Raw genomic sequence first — 20765 nt, 5'->3', positions numbered from 1 at the left:
CTGCACTTAAATAGGTCAGACTTGGAAATTGAAACGTGTTTGATTTAATGACTTCACAATTTCAATACATAAAAATAGGTACCCAGTAATGAACAAATGTATACAAACCAGATTTTCTTAGGTAATGTACAAAACAATTGTAGAGAGAAAAAGGGGGGTGAGGGAGGAGGAGGAAGGTTTTGTTGGATTACATTGCAAGACAAAAAACAAAATGTAGTTGAGCAAACAATGTTAAATGAGGAGATCAGAGGCTTATTTCATAAATATTGTGCAATGCTTTCATTTAACAAATACAAAAATTACAATTATTTAACTTAATGTCAGGAAATATAAAATGTAATTCAATGACAGTTCTCTAATTTATTTAAAAATGGATGCAAATATAATAGCTTTTAAAATTTTGAGGTAATATTACACAGTAAACCCAAAAAGCTTTTAATAATTAAAACTAAACCAAGGCAAAGTGCAATTTTATGATAAAAGATTAAAATGTAAAGCTTTTATCTTAATGATAGGCAGAAACAATGCTTCAGTTATTAAATGTGGGCTTGAGTCATAAAAATATTGACATGTGCATTTTTACATGAGAAACTGTAGAGCTATTAATTCATAAACAAAAATGCATAAGACAACTTTCCATGAATCACCCCCTCTAGAAACAAAAATTTTGCTTCCAGTTTACTTAATAAAAATATACATAATTCTGACTTCTAAAATACACCCACATTTTTGTGCTTATTAGTATTTTACCCATTTTAAATGTCTTTTTAGTTCAGGCAGTACAGTGGTGAAGCAGTGAGATTTGTGTAACTGATTCACTTTACATTTTCAGATTAAAAATATAATTCTAGAGTGGTATTTTTAAAAGCAACAATTACTGGCCTAAATATGCTTCCACTGAAGTCAATGGTAGTTTTACCACTCACTTAAAGAGGAGCTGAGTTAGGCCAATGCTGAATGCTTTCAAAAATCCTACCACTAATCTCTATTCCTAATAAAATAAAAATGGAAAACCATCACTACCTTCTTTAAGGATCAGAACAGAATGAAATGTGTAATTATCTACTAAAGGATTAATGGCATTAAGGTTACAGAGTAGCCAGATTAGTTTACTAACCAATGTAGAAATCTGCTGGTTGTGTGTAAGTAGTATAGAAAGGAAGAAATAGCCAGAATAAGAAAAGTATCAGAAAAATTACTATATATTTTGTTATTGCAAATAAGTTCCATTGCAAAATCCATAGAACATACAGTAGGTATTACTTGATGTAAAAAAATACAATATACTATACTGTATGCTGCTACTGTCTCAGGTTGTGAATAAAAATGGACTTGTAATTATGCCTGCATTTTACAACCAGTTTCTTCCTCAGCTCCAAATTTGCTAAAACTTTCAGACAAGAATATCTTTACATTTACTTTATTAGTGTGCAGTGAAAAAACCAAAACATTGTCTAAATACCGACCTTCAAGTTAAATGAAAGATACAGCATTTTGATATGTTCTTGTATTCACTTTTGTCATAGCTTACTCTAATAAACTTTTAGTAAAAGATTTCTAGCATAAAGTTGTTGATCAAATGACAGCATTGTACACAAGTTAAAATTTTAATATTTTTCCATGTGATGTGGATATCACTTATTTCTTAAGTTATTCAAAGAGATTTAGAATTTACCTGTCAACATCCAATTTCTTTAAGTAAGCCATGGTTACAAAACTACAATATCTACAGCCAAACTGATTAGTTTGCTGCCAATTTCATAAGATTTACATGCAGGTTGTTTAATACTTAAAGTTTGTCCTTGAGTCCAGCTATACTGAAAATAGTACTTTTAACATTCCTGTACAAATCAATTCTGTTGATCTGTAAAAGCTGAATATATAACATCTAAAACTGTGTATTTGTAAAAATAAATCTTTAGCAATTAATGGCACTATCAAAATTCTATTTTTCCACAGGCAGTTATTTACATGCTTTTTAAATATCCTGCTTAATTATTTCATAACGAAAGCCAGAACATTAAAACTGTATACATTTCATCTAGGCTGTAATTGCTTTATGTCTCAATATGAAAATATGGCCCCGTGTCTCACATGAATGGCAGTTATACACTTTGCTACTGCGTGTATTAATTGAAGACATTCTGCCACTTGGCTTATCTAATCAATAAACCTTTTATGTTTCCTTTCCCAGTGGAACATGCATCCGGATGTAAATTATGATTAATTATAAAGTGCTCCAAGAATAATCAGACTCAAAACTGTAACCTGGAATTTGTCACCTCTGGCGGCTTTCTTCTGTCAAGTAATGCAGCATTCTGTATTTTATGAAAATTACTTTGTGAAAAAAAAAAAGCAGTAAATGTATTGCCATACAGCAAAAACAAACGCACTTTGCATTTAACTAAAAAAATCATGTTTTAAATTGGATAAGACTGGCACAGTATCAAGAGACAAACATGAAAAGCTTAAAGGCACAATAAGAGGAAAGTGAGTGCTACATAAAAAAATCCTGTATTTTAAACCTTTCAAATTATTCTAGACCAAAACCTTCTGCATTTGAAATTCCAATGATCAGCTTCTGCTTCAGTTCTTTTTTGCTCTTGTAAGGAGGGAGGCAAAGCTGGTTAAAGCACGTGTGGGCCACAGGCAACCTAAAAATATTTAAAAAAATAATGCACCATTTGTTTTTAACATAAATTTTATAGCATTACGATATTACCTGTATTGTTGTAATTTACGTGCATTACTTTTACAAACCCACATGAAGAAAGTGTTACTTACCTCACAGTAACTGGGGTTCAACATGTGTTGTTCATATGTATTCTATGGTTAGTGCACATGTGCCCCATGCCGAGTTTGGATTCTTTTTGGCCACCGGTGTCCTTGTGACTCTCACCTCAGTGCACAAAAGGTGAGGAAACCCCAACTAACCCTCAGACTCTTCGCCAATACAGAATCCAGGTATTATGAGACTCTGTAGTAGTGAGGAAGGTGGGCTGTGGAATATAAATGGCTAACACATCTTGAAGAACCAAAGTAACAATTTTCTTTTAGGTTAGTTGTCCATATATATTCCATTGTTGGTGACTCACAAGCAGTGACCTATATCACAGGAGGTGGGTGCTTGGAGTCTAACAATAAGATAGCTCTGCCAAAAGGAGCATCAGATCTTGATGCTTCATCTGTGGAGTAATATTTGGTAAAATGTATGCATGGAATTCCGAAGTTGCTTCCCTACATATTTCTAGTAGCAAAATGCTTCTTAAAAAGCTGTAAAAGCTGCTTAAGCCCTGGTGGAGTAACCTATAATTCTTCCTTGTTGGCATATGGCTTGGGAATGAACACAGGCAGGTGTATTACTTGGTTGAATGGAAGTCAGAGACTACCTTTAGCAACACCTTTGGGTGAGGCCTCATTGAAATATTGTCTATGGAGGTTCTGCAGTGAGCATATGCATTTTTCCTACCTTGATAGCTGCTGTTATTGCAATCTGGAAGGCTGTTTTGATGGACAAGAGGGAATGTGTAGCTAGGGGCTCAAAGGGATGGGGGAGGGAAGACCCATCAAACCTGTCAGCATGAGGTTAAGATCCTAAGGAAGAGGAGGGTCCCTGACTGGGAGATATACCCTTATAAGGCTCTTCAGGAATCTACCTACTGTGAGGTGTGAGAATGCTGATTAGCTCTGAATCAAATGGGAAGATGGAAAGCTGAAATGGCTGTTAGGTGAACCTTAAGGAATTCAGAACTGTCTAAAAGCTCCCTAAAAGACAGGAGGTATTTTAGTATTATATGCAACTAGACTTCCTGAGAAGTGCAGGGACCTTGTGTCTGAAGATTGTCTAGGTGGGCTCCCCACCCTAGACTGGAGGCATCTGTGACCAAGGCTTTCAATAGCAATGGTGGATAAAATGATGATGCAGCAGAAGCTGATGGTTTCCTTGTTTGGAATCTCTGATACTTCTCAGATGGGCTCTGCTGTGCGTGAGGGATGGTTGCCAGGGTGCTGGTAAGAATATTGAACAGGGAGCCATGAGAGTGAGTATGACTGCTGGGGTCCTGGTATGGATATTGAACCATGGGGGTCAAGGCATAGTGTCTCTCCTAGAATTTTGGGCTTTAGACGGTAGCAATGCGCTCTAGAATCCTTTTCTGGTGTGTAAGGATCAAAGGACTCCAGGGAATGAGATGGTCACCCCAACCTGCTATTGCATCCTGGATTGTCTACTGCGGTGCATAGACAATCCAGGAAGTTTTTGGAAAGCGTAGGGGACAATTTCCTGGTGCAAGTGCTAGAGGAGCCAACTAGGGGGGGAACTTTTCTTGACCTGCTGCTCACAAACCGGGAAGAATTAGTGGGGGAAGCAAAAGTGGATGGGAATCTGGGAGGCAGTGACCGTGAGTTGGTTGAGTTCAGGATCCTGACACAGGGAAGAAAGGTAAGCAGCAGGATACGGACCCTAGACTTCAGGAAAGCAGACTTCGACTCCCTCAGGGAACGGATGGGTAGGATCCCCTGGGGGACTAACATGAAGGGGAAAGGAGTCCAGGAGAGCTGGCTGTATTTCAAGGAATCCCTGTTGAGGTTACAGGGACAAACCATCCCGATGAGTCGAAAGAATAGTAAATATGGCAGGCGACCAGCTTGGCTTAACGGTGAAATCCTAGCAGATCTTAAACATAAAAAAGCTTACAAGAAGTGGAAGGTTGGACATATGACCAGGGAAGAGTATAAAAATATTGCTCAGGCATGTAGGAATGAAATCAGGAGGGCCAAATTGCACCTGGAGCTGCAGCTAGCAAGAGATGTCAAGAGTAACAAGAAGGGTTTCTTCAGGTATGTTGGCAACAAGAAGAAAGCCAAGGAAAGTGTGGGCCCCTTACTGAACGAGGGAGGCAACCTAGTGACAGAGGATGTGGAAAAAGCTAATGTACTCAATGCTTTTTTTGCCTCTGTCTTCACTAACAAGGTCAGCTCCCAGACTGCTGCGCTGGGCATCACAACATGGGGAGTGGATGGCCAGCCCTCTGTGGAGAAAGAGGTGGTTAGGGACTATTTAGAAAAGCTGGACGTGCACAAGTCCATGGGGCCGGACGAGTTGCATCCGAGAATGCTAAAGGAATTGGCGGCTGTGATTGCAGAGCCATTGGCCATTATCTTTGAAAACTCATGGCAAACGGGGGAAGTCCCAGATGACTGGAAAAAGGCTAATGTAGTGCCAATCTTTAAAAAAGGGAAGAAGGAGGATCCTGGGAACTACAGGCCAGTCAGCCTCACCTCAGTCCCCGGAAAAATCATGGAGCAGGTCCTCAAAGAATCAATCCTGAAGCAAAAAGAAAAGGAGTACTTGTGGCACCTTAGAGACAAACCAATTTATTTGAGCATGAGCTTTCGTGAGCTACAGCTCACTTCATCGGATGCATACCGTGGAATGCATCCGATGAAGTGAGCTGTAGCTCACGAAAGCTCATGCTCAAATAAATTGGTTAGTCTCTAAAGTGCCACAAGTACTCCTTTTCTTTTTGCGAATACAGACTAACACGGCTGTTACTCTGAATCCTGAAGCACTTACATGAGAGGAAAGCGATCAGGAACAGTCAGCATGGATTCACCAAGGGAAGGTCATGCCTGACTAATCTAATTGCCTTCTATGATGAGATTACTGGTTCTGTGGATGAAGGGAAAGCAGTCGATGTATTGTTTCTTGACTTTAGCAAAGCTTTTGACACGGTCTCCCACAGTATTCTTGTCAGCAAGTTAAAGAAGTATGGGTGGATGAATGCATTATAAGGTGGGTAGAAAGTTGGCTAGATTGTCGGGCTCAACGGGTAGTGATCAATGGCTCCATGTCTAGTTGGCAGCCGGTGTCAAGTGGAGTGCCCCAGGGGTCGGTCCTGGGGCCGGTTTTGTTCAATATCTTCATAAATGATCTGGAGGATTGTGTGGATTTCACTCCCAGCAAATTTGCGGATGATACTAACCTAGGAGGAGTGGTAGATACGCTGGAGGGCAGGGATAGGATACAGAGGGACCTAGACAAATTGGAGGATTGGGCCAAAAGAAATCTGATGAGGTTCAATAAGGATAAGTGCAGGGTCCTGCACTTAGGACGGAAGAACCCAATGCACAGCTATAGACTAGGGACCGAATGACTAGGCAGCAGTTCTGCAGAAAAGGACCTAGGGGTGACAGTGGACGAGAAGCTGGATATGAGTCAGCAGTGTGCCCTTGTTGCCAAGAAGGCCAATGGCATTTTGGGATGTATAAGTAGGGGCATAGCGAGCAGATCGAGGGACGTGATCATTCCCCTCTATTCGACATTGGTGAGGCCTCATCTGGAGTACTGTGTCCAGTTTTGGGCCCCGCACTACAAGAAGGATGTGGAGAAATTGGAGAGAGTCCAGCGAAGGGCAACAAAAATGATTAGGGGTCTGGAACACATGACTTATGAGGAGAGGCTGAGGGAACTGGGATTGTTTAGTCTGCAGAAGAGAAGAATGAGGGGGGATTTGATAGCTGCTTTCAACTACCTGAGAGGTGGTTCCAGAGAGGATGGTTCTAGACTTTTCTCAGTGGTAGCAGATGACAGAACAAGGAGTAATGGTCTCAAGTTGCAGTGGGGGAGGTTTAGGTTGGATATTAGGAAAAACTTTTTTACTAAGAGGGTGGTGAAACACTGGAATGTGTTACCTAGGGAGGTGGTAGAATCTCTTTCCTTAGAAGTTTTTAAGGTCAGGCTTGACAAAGCCCTGGCTGGGATGATTTAATTGGGGATTGGTCCTGCGTTGAGCAGGGGGTTGGACTAGATGACCTCCTGAGGTCCCTTCCAACCCTGATATTCTATGATTCTATGAATGAGAGGAGGAGAAAAACTACTACTCTTTTAATGGTGGAGCAGTACCAGCTCAGGTGCTAGGCAAGCCTTTAGTATGTTGTCTACCTGGTACCACAGATGTGCTCAGTACTGAAGAGACAGAGTAGTGGTTGGTACTTCAGAAGGAAGTTAGATGAACAACAACAATGGTCCTGCAGAGGGTGTGAGGTCTGTTGATGCTGCAAAGGGTCTTGGTACTGAGCATGGTGGTACCAAGTGAATGGAAGAGACTGGTACCAGCAGCCTCAATGACAAGTCAGTTCTGGATGATATATGATGCTTTGTGGGAGCTGGTACTAGGATATGGTGACTGGTGTGGACTGGGTGCCAGAGAGATACCCACTCATTTGAACTACCCTTCTCAGTAGCAGAATCAGAGGACCTAGTGAGGGGGCACCTAGATCTGTGGCCCTTAGAGGTGCAATGCTCCTTTCTCCCCCAACCTCAGATATTTTACCAGCCAGAGAGGAAGGTCCCTTAGACATGTGCCTCAGAGAGTAGACTGAAGAGCTGACTGGCGCACTTTTGGAAGAGGACTGTTCAGGAATTTCATGTCCAGCCACTCCAATATCTGAAGAGGCATAGACCTCTCCAGTAAAAGAAGCTTCTTGAGAGTCTCTCTTCCCTTTGGTGTTTGCTTCAAGAATGATTTGCAAAATGGCACCTCTCTCAGGAACGTGCCCCTTTGGTAAGGCATAAACACCCATATACCCATCATTAAGTGGTGTTACTGCCTCACAAGGACAATTCTTAAAATCGTGGAAATTTCTATTCTGCTATAAGGACTAACCCTGGTTCCAGGTGAAGTCGTTTAGAGAATTTTTTTTGTTTTCAAAGAGAAAGGAAATGCTAAGTAAAAAGCTAATCCTAACATGAAGGTATTTACAAACAACAGAACGGGCACAGTGATCAAGAGGCTCAGCCACTGTTGAAGTTCCAACTTGTAGCCATGGGCACTGAGAAGGAACTGAAGGATGGGTAGGGTTTCCCTACCCTTAAACACTTATGTGGGAGGCACAAGGACACCAAGAGCATAGGCATGGCCCCATATGGATATTGGTAGCCAAAAGAATCCCAAAATCAAGTGCAGGGGCTGCACATGCACCAGTAGTGGAATATGTATGGAATTACAGTTCAGCTCAGTTTGAGGTATGAAACTGACTGGACATATTGGCAAATTTCCAAAGCTAGATGTCTAAAGTTAAGTTTCTAAATTCGTATTTGGGGTGGGATTTTCAAATGCTCTCAGAAATGGCATAACTTTCTTTGAAAAATCACAGCCTTTAGGCCATTGAAGGCCGGGCTACAGATGTCTACAAGCATTGAGAATCCACGCATTTCACTAAAGTCAACAGGAGCTGCAGGTGCTCAGCATCTTTAAAACTCAGGCCACTTTTACTACGAGGTACATATCCAATGAATGTAGGAGGTTAATATTGGGCACTCAGATTTGAAAATTTTGGCCATTACTACGGCCTGGATCTTGTAATATGATCCATGCAGGTGGATCCTTATGCTTATGAAGAGGCACATGGAAGCCAATATGGCTCTGCATGGGTGCAAGAATCTGACTGCAAAGATGACATTGTAGGAATAGGGCCTACATTATTTTAACATACACCTTTTATTTAAAAGCTACTACTCCATTTTTAAATTGTGCCACTGCACCAGACAACAGGAAGATATGTGTTGCGTGTACCCAAATATATATAAGATCATATACAATTTTGAGAATTTAAAAATGGGACCAAGTTAAGAACAGATTAGCAGTCAGCTCGCAATTTTCTTGCCTTGATATTCCTTTAACATATTACTGGATTCATGAGTCTGTTGATCTAAAAATCAGTAGAAGCATTATAATATTATGATAAGGCCAATTACAATAAATGAATTTTTGAAAAAAGATCTCATGTACTGTACTTATTTCAAATCTATGATTACTTGTGATGCTGAAGACTTGACAATGCAAAGTGGAACCAGGAATTTCTGGTGATAGTAAGCTTCTTTATATAGCTCTCCAAATTAACTGAGCTGAATTTCTCCTAACCTTCTGGAGAAAACAGCCATCCAAAAAACTAGCTTGCTAGTAAGGAATGAGAAACTTCCCGCATGAGTTCAAAAGGATATAAAAGGTTCCAGCAGAGCACACAAATATTTAACCTTTAATTTCATGTTACAGACTCTCTTGTTTCACCTACAGAGAAGAACCTCTGGACCATCTGTCCATTTACTCGATAGAGATCCCAAAGCAATGGTCAGTCTGTTCAGGGCTCATGCTAAAAAGCTTGATTCAGATCAGCTGTAAGAAACAAGAGCATCCTCCAAGCTGCGGAGACTGGTATCCATAGTGATGAACACCCAAATGGATCCAGCAGAACTCCTGGTAAATATGGTAGTTTATTTTTCACCAGCTCAGCCCCAGTCAAGGACTAATGCAAATTGCTTCTCTGAATTGAAGCATAAGGACCACTTGTATTAAAAAGCAGAAACTGGACTTCAGAGTTACACATTGCTTAGAGAGCTAGCACTGTATTAGATGAACATCTGCTATATTTGTAAAACAATACCTGGTTTTAATAATATTTGTAAACCAAGCTAAAGGAACTAATATAGTTTCTCAATCAGTTTGCTTTTTCTTTACAGTACATACACAAATTACAGCAAGACTCTTCTGTTAAAATATTTAAGAATACAACTGAAAATTATTTACCAGTTAGTGGACGTTTCACTCTTTGAAATCTTGAAATTCAAATCAGCCATCCCTCCCACAGGTACTCTGTCACTTCCTGTAGTAAAATGCAGCAGCTTCTTTTGGAGATCAAGAGGAAATCCGAGTACTACCTCCCAAAAGTATCTACAGGATTCATTAGGGAAGGGGAGAGTTAATATCTTGATAAAAGCAATGTAAAGTTATCACTACACCCTAGGCTCAGATATTGTCACTTAATATAAAAATTCCCATAAATATATAGTTAACTGGTGAACTTAAAAGCAAAAAGTATTTATGTACATTTTCAAACACTGTGTTATCAAAAATGTGCTAGTGACACTCCTCTATACAACTCCTCCCCCCCGCCATTATTTGGAGCCAGATTTTATAACTGGCATAGTGAGGCAAAGGGAAGAGATGTTTTGGCTGAGCTATAGATTACATGCCTGTATCTTACAAACCCTTATTTTTCAAACGTTGGTTTAGATAAAGATACATATTTACATTTCTGTCTGAAACGTTGTTTAAAACCTATTAGTTACAAGAAATGCCAAGGGTTACTAGGTATTACAGAAAGATCAGATGGAAATATTTTCTTCTCAATTTTTTATGCATTTTATATTTTGTGTATAGACAGTTGCCCCAGTTTGTGTGGATCTTTCACACATCATCAGAGAAGAGAGATAACATTTTAAAATATAGGAAAATAATGTAAAACCACACAGTATCTTAGTGTAGTACCTGAAACTGACTAGACTTAAACCAATTGTGTCCTTTTAAAGACACTTGGCATAGCTAAGGAGGTTCAACTAATATAACTTTTCCTACTAAAGGAAATAAGACTACAGTATTTTAATGTCATTTTGAGATAACCTTTTTAAAACTAAACTTGTATCTTAGTACTTAATGACTATATTGAAATTCAGATTTTAATTGCTCCCATTAGTGCATCAGTCTATACTGTTCTTCTATATGAATATTAAGAAGATTAAAAATTAAGTCTACCGTATAGTGAGATCAGTTTTCAGGTAGCCATCATACTGGGTGTTTCTCTGTAGAGCATACATATCTAGTTCAGGGCTTCCACAAACAAGAATTTCAACCTCTTCTGGACGAAGTAGCTGCCAAAAAGTCATAACATTTGCTGGCAGAACACTTTTTTAAAAGATATATAATGATACTAATACGATTCAGACTAAGAATTGAAAAATTAAATTGCAGATGTTTTGTTATGTATTGTAGACAAAGTGTGTTATTTTCCTATGAACATTTTTCATGGATAAAAGTTGATATGTGAACTCCAGTATTTACTATTTTGCAGGAAGATCAATTCCTCAGCGCTTAATTTTAAAATCCTGTACTAACAAGCAAGATAAATGTGGCTAATATCCATTAGTGGGTTGTTATTACTATTACCTTTATTCCCCTTTCCTCCTAATGTTTACACTTACTTACTTAGAGTCAGAGATTTAGGCCACCGAGTCTGACCTCCTACACATCCACAGGCCCTAAACTGAACTCAATTACCCTGTACTGAGCCCAACACCAGTAAACTATTGTATGCCACAGCTAGAGAACAGGAAGGAGTGAGTAGCACTAATACTCAAGGCCTCTGCGATTGCAGGGAATTGATTAGGTTAGATATACTCAGATGATTCTAACAATTGACATGCATGCCATGCTGCAGAGTGAGGCAAAACTCCCCATGATTCCTGCCAATCTAACCTGGGGACATTCATTCCTGAAAACAGAAACGGTGATCAGTATGACACTCAGCATGTGAGAAAGACTCACCAGCCAAGCATCTGAGAAGGAACTCCATTTATGCCTCATAGCACTGGCCCATCCTGTCAAGTGTCCTATCTCATACTTCAGAGGGAGGAGGAAAAAAAATACAGAATACACCTCTGGGCCACTACGCTCAACCCCCCAGTCACAGCATGTCACCCCATCATACAATCCCACTCATAAATTTATCAAGTTCTATCTTAGAATTAGATTGCTTGCCCAATCTACTCCTATTGGGAAGTTCCTCTGATGGTTAGCAACTTTCTAATTTCTGAGCCTTAATTTGTTCATGGACAATTTATACTCATTTGTTCCTCTGTCAACATTTTCCTTTAATTTAACTAGCTCTTCTCCCTCTTTGGTGTTTACCTCCTTGATATATTTGTGCACACTCACATCCCCCACTCAGCCTTCATTTTGCTAGGCTAAAGAAACTAAGTTCTTTCAGCCTCCTCTCATAAGATAGGCCCCACATGCACTAATTGTCCTAGTAACCCTTCTCTGCACCTGTTCCAGTCTGAATATATCTTTCTTGAACATGGGTGAACAGAACTGTATGCAGTATTCCAGGTGAGGTCTTACCACTGCCTTGTACAATAGTGTTAATATTTCCCAATCTCTACTAGAAATACCTCTCCTGATACATCTTAGGATCACATTTACCTTTTTCACAACTGCCTTTCATTGATAGCCATAGCCATCCTGGGATGAACCCACACACCCAGGTCTCTCTCCTGTTCTGTTGCCTCCAAAGGCTGAGCCCCAGCTTGTAGTAGAAATTGGTATTATAATTCCCCAAGTGCATGTCTTTGAACTTGATATTATTAAATTTCATCTAATTTCTACTACCCCAGTCCTCTAGGTCATCTGGTTCTTTCTGTATAATATTCCGATGCTCCAGGTGTTGAGAATGGAGTCTTCGCCCTGAGAACACTACTAGTTTTAAATCTTTCCCCCTTCTTCCTGAAGTACTAGTGTGGTGCCTGCAAATGTAGGGAGCAGGGAACAAGTACGTATGAACCTGTGACATCTTAATTTCAGGACCCGAAAAGCTCCCAATCAATCAGAAGCTAGACCTTGGAGCAATTCATTGACATGCTGTTGGTCAGATTAGGAGCCACAGTACCATAAAACCGGTTCCAAGCCACCTTAATAGGCTCTTCCCTGTCCAGGAAGTAATTAACTGTCCCAGTGACCAGAGGGCCTTCTGTTGCAATCTCACCAAATTCACTGCTCTCTGGTCAGTAAGTGGGAAAGATACTCCTTGATTGGGATTTCTGGTTGTCAGTCATATTCAATCTCCACTGATATCGTAAAACCCGTATAACCAAACCCATTAACTAAAATCCTTTTTCTGTGCTTAAGTTAAACTTTATTGAGTAAGAAAATGAAGGAAGGCATGTACTCAGTAATGAAATGTGTATACTTTAACTCCTTTAATCTAAAACAGATGTCAAGGGAATCCTGGCACTAACAGAGAATACTTATTACTATAGAAGTATGATATAATGAACAAGATTGGATAACTGATAAAGGGTGCTTACAATCCAGTTATGTTCTGTGATTAATAAGAGGGTATTTGTGAATACAAATATTTTCTGTAATTTATAAAAAATGACACATTCAAAGATGTTTTTAACTCCTTTGGAAATGCTTGCTGGAACAGATGTTCTTAATAACAATAACTGGGGTTAGAAATCCCTTTAGCGTATCAATCATGTAAATTAAAATACCATAAAAATTCCGTAAGTATTAATTTAAATAAATTAAAATATTAAAACAGAACACACACAATCAACTGTGGGAAAGTAGTTTTTCCCCTCCCAACAAATAAACGGTCTTTGTTCTAAACCAGTATATAAAGGAATAAATTTTGAAAAGTTAGTTGGAAGTGAGCAAGTTGCCATCTCAGTTATTTTTATATATTTAAAAAGAGAACAATGCCATCTCTTCATAATTTACAGAGGGTAGTAAAGTATTCTGTATCATACTGTACGAATCTTTAACTAATAAGCTCTAATTAAGTAATTCCAATTAAGACAATTGTCTACCACCTAGTGTTGTTATTATTATTATAATATTCAAACATGCAACATTGCCCTGTGGCTACTCGCAAACTATGTGGCTGAACTATCAGGTTGCAGAAGTGGTGAAAAACTAATGGAGACTAAGCTCCAGTGTCAGCTCTTCTCCCTGTCAATTTCTGATTGGCCCCATGGTTCATGAGAAAGGGAACTGATATAGCAGCTGAAGAGGCCAGCAAAGACTGGAAGAGAGAAGAAGTGGTGCCGGAGAAGTTATCAGATTCCTGCCCCACTGTAGGGATGATCCATAAGTGGGGGGCTGAAACTGAGGGACCCAGAAAGGCTTTTAAGATGGCTATCTGGCTTTTCTTCATGTTCTCTTTGAGTAAAACTGTACCCATTATTTACTCCCCTGTAAGTACACAAGACTGCATGATCCTCACAACTCCCTCTCAACAATCCAACTAGAAATGGGGGAGGGGCAGAGGAGGGAAGCCACCAGTATATCTGCCATTAGTCCTCATTTGGCCAGAACAGGCTTCGCTTTAGAAAACCTTCCCAAGGTAACTCAGCTCCTGGTCAGCATCACAGGTGTGCATGACAGGCAACCACTCTTTCCTCTACTACCTGCTGGCATCCTTTCTCACTTGCACATACTGGGCTTCCAGTTCCGATCCTCTCTAATGGTCTAGAGATGTGTTCAGCTCAGTAAAGGGTTTAGTCTGGAGCCAGATCCTGCATGCACTGAAAAGAAGCAGTCAGCAGGGAGGAGGCAACTGAGCAGCCACGAGGTATTTTTTGCAGCCAAAACAAGGTAGGCTACTAGGAAGAGGCAAGCCACGGGGAAAAGTGAGGGAGAAAAGGGAAGTTTCAGGGGAAAAATGGGGAACAATATTATTTTCAAGGGATGGTTTTTCATGTCAGACAGCGGTGTGGGGTCTACTGAAGGATTTTATGTTCATTCTGCTGAGTTTTGGGTGACTTCTCTTTGCTTTTTCTCCCATTACTTTCTAAGATGAAAATAACCTAAAATTCACCAAAAATGCCCAAAGAACTGTTTATTAACAGACCCTAGTAGTCCCACCCTTTGATTATAAGGATAGAATAAGAATAAGGATAGAGAGGGGAAGAGAATGGATTACACTAGGTGACACCACCTGGGCTATATCATGAGTAGGGTTGCCAACTTTGGTTGGATGAATTCCTGGAGGTTTAACCACATGACATTATCTTTAGTTAAAAATTAATCTTTAATTCCTGGAGACTCCAAGACAATCCTGGAGGGTTGGGAACCTTAATCATGAGAGACAGAGGGGCACCTCTGCAAACCTGCCACAGAAGAGGGGATCTAGCTCTGCACACCTGGGAATCACTGGCTTAAAACTAAAGACTAAAGTGAGGAAACAGAGGTTCCATTTGTGGTTTTATTATAGAATTGCAGTTACTTAAGACAAGATTTTAAAAAACTGGTATATAAAGTTAAGGTTTCGAGTTCACATTTAGGCTCCTAAATAAATGGCCTGATTTCCAAAAGAGATGAGCAGCCACTAAGTTTAGTGAATACTGCTGGGTGATAAGCACTTTTGAAAAACCAGGCCACACTGAATCCTATCTGTTAAAAATCCTACCCATTAGAAAAAAAAAAATCTTGGCCTTAATCTGTTGCAATTATCTGTCTATAGAAGGGGGATCATACTGGTTACTTACTAGCAGTATTGTGAGAGGAAATACATTAAATATCTTTAAAGACCTTTAAGATTCTCCAATGAAAACACTATTCTTTCCAACTCCGTAATATTGCAGAGTCCTAAATGTTAATGCAATTATATAGTGTTTTTCTCAAATAGTTTTCTGGTCATAAGAACATAAGAATGGCCATATTGGGTCAGATCAAAGGTCCATCTAGCCCAATATCCTATCTTCCAACAGTGGCCAATGCCAGGTGCTTCAGAGGGAATGAACAGAACAGTTAATCCTCAAGTGATGATCCATCCCCTGTCATCCATTCCCAGCTTCTGGCAAACAAAGGCTAGGGATACTGTCCCTGCCCATCCTGGCTAATAGCTATTGATGGACCTATCCTCCATGAATTTATCTAGTTATTTTCTAAACCCTGTTACAGTCTTGGTCTTTACAACATCCTCTGGCAAAGAGTTTCACAGGTTGACTGTGCATTGTGTGAAGAAATACTTCCTTTTGTTCATTTTAAACCTGCTGCCTATTAATTTCATTTCGTGACCCCTAGTTCTTGTGTTCTGAGAAGGAGTAAATAACATTTCCTTATTTACTTTCTCTACACCTGTCATGATTTTATAGACCTTTATCATACCCCTCTCCCCTTACTTGTCTCTTTTCCAAGCTGAAAAATCTTAGTCTTATTAATCTCTCCTCATATGGACGCTGTTCCATATCCCTAATAATTGTTGTTGCCCTTTTCTGAACCTTTTCCAATTCCAATATATATTTTTTGAGATGAGATGACCACATCTGCATGCAGTATTCAAAATGCGGGCATACCATGCATTTATACAGAGGCAAAATGACATTTTCTGTCTTATTATCTATCCTTAATGATTTCCAACATTCTGTTAGCTTTTTTGACTGCCGCAGCACACTGAGTTGATGTTTTCAGAGAACTATCCACAATGACTCCAAGATCTCTTTCTTGAGTGGTTATATTCAGGAAGGCCCATTGATCACAGTGGGACTACTCATATGCTTAAAATTAGGCATTTGCTTAAATATTTTGCTGAATCAGAGCCTCTATGAACACTGAAAAAAGTCAGTTAAATTATTAAAGTTTATTTATCTAATTCAGATCAGTCATTTTCAATTCTTTGTCACAGATTTATAATAGAAGTAAACCAAACTTTAAGATAATATTAAATAAAGTTTACTATAAGACTTTTCATCTTATTCTTACCATCAATGCATATGAATCACAGACACTATGGAATCCATAATAAAAAGCTGCAAACTGTTTGTAGATTGATTTGTTGAGAATGAAGTCAACATAAAGCTGCACATATTCTAAAAAAAAACAAAAAAACATTTGATACCCTTTATATTAGATATTAATAAAATTATTTCAGACTATCATTTATTGTATTATCTTAAACAGAGTTGAAATAATTTAAAACTTTTAAAATACATTTTACTTTACATAGCATTAGCAAGTTCATTCTGAATTTTATTTTTACTACTCAGCTAAATAACAAAATCTATAGTTACAAGTGAAGTTTGGTGCATTGCAGTTGGCATATTTATATCTTTAGTGTACCTTTCCTATTCTGAGCCGTAACTGGAATTTTATCACCACCAGGCTTTAGGTTATAAGATTTTATGACTCCAAATTCTTCTTGAAAAACCTGGAGAAAGAGAGAAGATGGTATAGTACATGTAACACCTTTGGTCCATTATGGCAAATAAATCATTTATCAATAGTTTTGCATATTTCTGAGAGATTTTTAAAAATTATGCGTTATACTTTTTAGTATTTTTCTTAACAAACAAATATACTATTTAAAATGTGTTAGTTGTGTGGTAAGGCTCAGATACCACAAAGGAGAAAGATGCAGAAAAGGATTTAGGAGATTAAATATATTAGAAGAAATAAACTCTCTTTTAATTGTAGGTCCCACAAAATTGAAAATAATTTAGGTTATAAAAATTCTCATACCAGCTGATGACAGTATAATTCCCAGCTAAAGCAAAAAAGCCTTGAACTAGATTAACAAGCCTTTGTCAGGCCTAACAACCGTTTTCAGGCTGTTGCAGGCCTAAACCCAAGCTTCCTTGGCTAAACTAAATCATTCCAGATTAGAGCAAGCCTCTGCTAAGTTTAAAACTCCCATGGCATACCAAATCTTTCATAACTGGATCAGGATTCTCTTTAAGCCAGTGTTCCAGACTGGAGTATATCAAATAGTTAGTACAAGCATTTGCCAAAAACTAGCCCCCAGATTAGGTAAAGTCTTTCAAATTAGGTAGGTCTCTGCCTAAATCAGGCTTCCAGGTCAACTTGAATCCCAAATTTACTAAATCCTCCAAAGCTACAGCAAGCCTTTGTCTGGGCCAACCTTCCAGGCTAAACTGACTCTTTCAAAGCTAGGGCAAGCTTTATAGTTCTTTAACCCCAACCCCACTGAACTCCAGACAATCAGCAATCACTCTCTATGATGGACTACTCTACCTATGAATAAATCTCCTGAGATGGATCAATAATTACTATAAACTGTAGAGTCTGTGTTCCTACAGTACCTGGAAAGTTGAATAAAAGTCTTCTTCAACGTTGTCTTCATAGGATAGAAGCTCACTTAGTCCATGGGCCAACTCCTGGGGGGAAAAAATTACTAAATTAGCTACAATTCCACCTTGTCCTTTTAAAGTACAACAATTTACTACTGAGAAACACCATGGGCAAAATTGCACATTAAAGCATACTATACATAAAGCAACCTGTTACTCCACATGTGCAGAAATTATTTTTCAACTACTAATAACTATATTTTGAATTTTTCCCCTCACCAGGCAAAGGAACTTATTTCCAGTATGTTCATACTGAATTCATCTTTCAAACATCAGCTACAAATGGATCTAAAAAACCCTGTTAGATTTTTTTTAAACAAATGGAAAAAAGGAGATTTATCAGTAATTGTTCCCCAGATGTTACCTTTGAAAGAAAGGTACAACTAAACAAAGAGCTCATAGAGAAGGGGCTGCTTCTGTATTTTGCCTACCACCATTATATCACACTTATTCAAGTAGATTAAATTTAGTATCCAGGTCTGTAATAAGTAAGCTGGAGTCCCAGTGCCACAGAGACTAAACTCTTATTCTACCAGGGAAGTGACTGCTTGGAATGCTTGTATCCAGAATGTATGTATTTTGCAAATTTGTAGGGCTGCTACTTGAAGTTTAGTTTCCAGCTTTATGTTGTTTAAATAATCACGACACTCTTGACACTGGGGTCAAGATCAGATGCTAATATTGGGAGAGCAGCTCTTCAATTTAAAAAAAAAAAGTACTCCTTTGACACCACTTGGTTCTGTTATTGTATGTTATCCTTCTACAGTGAGGATTCAGAGGCATTTTACTGAGGGAGAAATGTATTTCTCCCAAAATGCCCAAATAACTGTGATGAGCCTGAGTGAAAGGCTCAGTGTGTCCAGATGGTAACTAAACAGCCCATTCCATGCCCATCTTATGCTTATGTAACTTCTCTTTGTGGCATGAAGACACCATAGGCCAGATTTACAAAGGTAAATAGGTACCTAAACATGCAGCTATGTGCTTACTGGAATTTACAAAAATATCTAAGTAGGTTAGGTACCTAGCTCTCACTCAAAGTCAATGGGAGTTAGGCACTTAACTCAGAGTGCTTTTGTAAATCCCACTAGGCGCCTATATGCATCTTTAGGCTCCTATGCACTTTGGTAAATCTACTGTCTGGCCTGCGTATGTGTATCTGGAGGAATGCTTTGCCTCCCCCTTCCTCTTCAATATGACTGCAAGAGGAGCTATGACTCTCAGTATTCAAAAATGGAACCTACTGATAGATAAAGTGGTTTCTTGGCAGGAAAAATAAGATCTGAAGATCTTGTCTTCAATTTATGATCTGATGGTTTCTTTGTTGGAGAAGCTGGACCGAAAGATCATCTCTGATTTCAAAGTCGAAGATTCTGAGACTTCTGAAGAAAGGAGTTGAGCAGGTCAGACTTCAATCCAGGTGGGAAGTTTAAGACTGAGCTCATGCTTCTTACCCCTACCCTGGAATATGGTGCCACACAAAAAAATAACACTAATGCAAGTACCCATCAGCATACAAAGTGCCTTAATGATAGGGTAGCGACATCTTCCAACTGCATGGGGCACCTTTTTTTGATTCCCAAACTCTTTTTAGGATATATCATCTTGTGCTGATGCAGATTTCAGAATATTGCTACTCAATTGTAGAAACTAACCCCACTACAATTATTAGAAATTAATCTGGCCATTACAAAACTTTTGTGGGCTTTTTTAAACCATAGGAATGAAGACTGATAATGATCTAGCAGGTGGCTATAGAGGAACTGAGGTCAATTAAATGGCCGAGGCCATTTGTAACTTCATTGAGAATGCTTAGATCCAGAACTGACTCATGTACACCGTTGAGAGTTTTACTGCATCTAGTGATACCATGGATTGCAAAATATAGCACTGGTCTCTTAGAGTGGCGTTCTGCATAGTAAATTTCTTAGAAGTGAAGTTTCATGAGTTTGTGTGTAGTTTTGCTTTTTTAACTCCCATAACTTAAATGGCAGAAGGGAAAATTTTATTCAATCTTTTACAAGCAAAAAATAAATAAATAAGATCTTCAAGAAGAGAGAAAATGGTGAGTCGTTTGGAAAGCATATAAAAAAGGGGCTTATAAAATGAAATGTTCTGCAACATTTAAATGAAACCGAAGCACCCAAGCACCCATAAATGAAACCAATTATTATTTAAATAAACTATCCTTTAAAATACTGCTTTTTACTTACTGGTATAATATGACACAGGTCATCTAATGAAACATCACTGATGCCTACAGGTGTGTTCTGATCACAGGGAACAATGGGAGGACTCAAAAGTTTCTTATAACAGCAAGGTGGGAAGCGAATATCCAAGGTGATACTGTTATACACGGCAAGTCCCATAAGCTTTACATGTCAGATGTTAAGTAGAAAATCATATTCTTATTATTCTTTTTAAATCACTTTTGGAAGAATATTTTACACTGTTAGTGAGTATTTTGTAAGTAAGTATTAAACAAAACTGAAAAGGCAAGAAAATATGTTCCTTTTTCAACATTTCCATCATTCTTTTAAGAGTCTACTGTCTAATGTAAGAATTATTAAACTAAAAAATATTAACACGATCAAATAATGCACTTCTATTCAACACTTGAATTGCTTCATACTTAAGATTCTAATACAGCATGAAACATTTTTTGAACTACTATAATATGGAAAAAAAGTTAAAATGAAACTATAGATATGGGTATCTTTAATCTAAAAAATTCTACAGAGGTCTTAACATACCAATGTTTCCATAAAAATTAAACACATTAAGACAAACTTATGCTGACAGTGTAGGTCACCAGCAGGCCTATTCAGGCATATTTGGTGGGAGTGCACAAAGATCCAGAGTTTTTGGGAACTATTAATGAGAAATCAGGTTGATTTTACACATTTTTGTACAAATCAATATGATTACTGTTGTACCTGAGAAGTTAATTATCCATCAAGAGAAGCTGCCCGTCTTTTGTGATTGTTACTGGTTACTGCCAGATTTGTTATTACATCCCATTAGTTTAACCTTCCTGTGCCAGGCAGCCAACTGGGTA

The 20765-nt window shown here is 38.6% G+C and overlaps 1 protein-coding gene across 2 annotated transcripts in view; it reads right to left on the bottom strand.

Annotated features, from left to right (window-relative positions):
- Window positions 1-503: 503 nt before the first annotated feature.
- Window positions 504-20765, bottom strand: part of HECTD2 (HECT domain E3 ubiquitin protein ligase 2) — a 74082-nt gene continuing 53820 nt past the window's right edge. For both annotated transcript variants that reach the window (XM_084635603.1, XM_084635604.1), the window contains 7 exons: window positions 19921-20079; window positions 17660-17734; window positions 16680-16767; window positions 16323-16429; window positions 10593-10708; window positions 9588-9731; window positions 504-2654 (listed from right to left, as the gene is read on the bottom strand). In XM_084635603.1, the coding sequence (XP_084491729.1) occupies window positions 2534-2654; window positions 9588-9731; window positions 10593-10708; window positions 16323-16429; window positions 16680-16767; window positions 17660-17734; window positions 19921-20079 (810 nt within the window). In that variant the 3' untranslated portion in view covers window positions 504-2533. The remainder of the gene's footprint in view (window positions 2655-9587; window positions 9732-10592; window positions 10709-16322; window positions 16430-16679; window positions 16768-17659; window positions 17735-19920; window positions 20080-20765) is intronic.

The sequence above is a fragment of the Lepidochelys olivacea genome, assembly GCF_965140295.1.
Source record: "Lepidochelys olivacea isolate rLepOli2 genome assembly, chromosome: 7".
Lineage (NCBI taxonomy): Eukaryota > Metazoa > Chordata > Testudines > Cheloniidae > Lepidochelys > Lepidochelys olivacea.
This window is presented reverse-complemented; position numbering and strand designations above follow the sequence as displayed.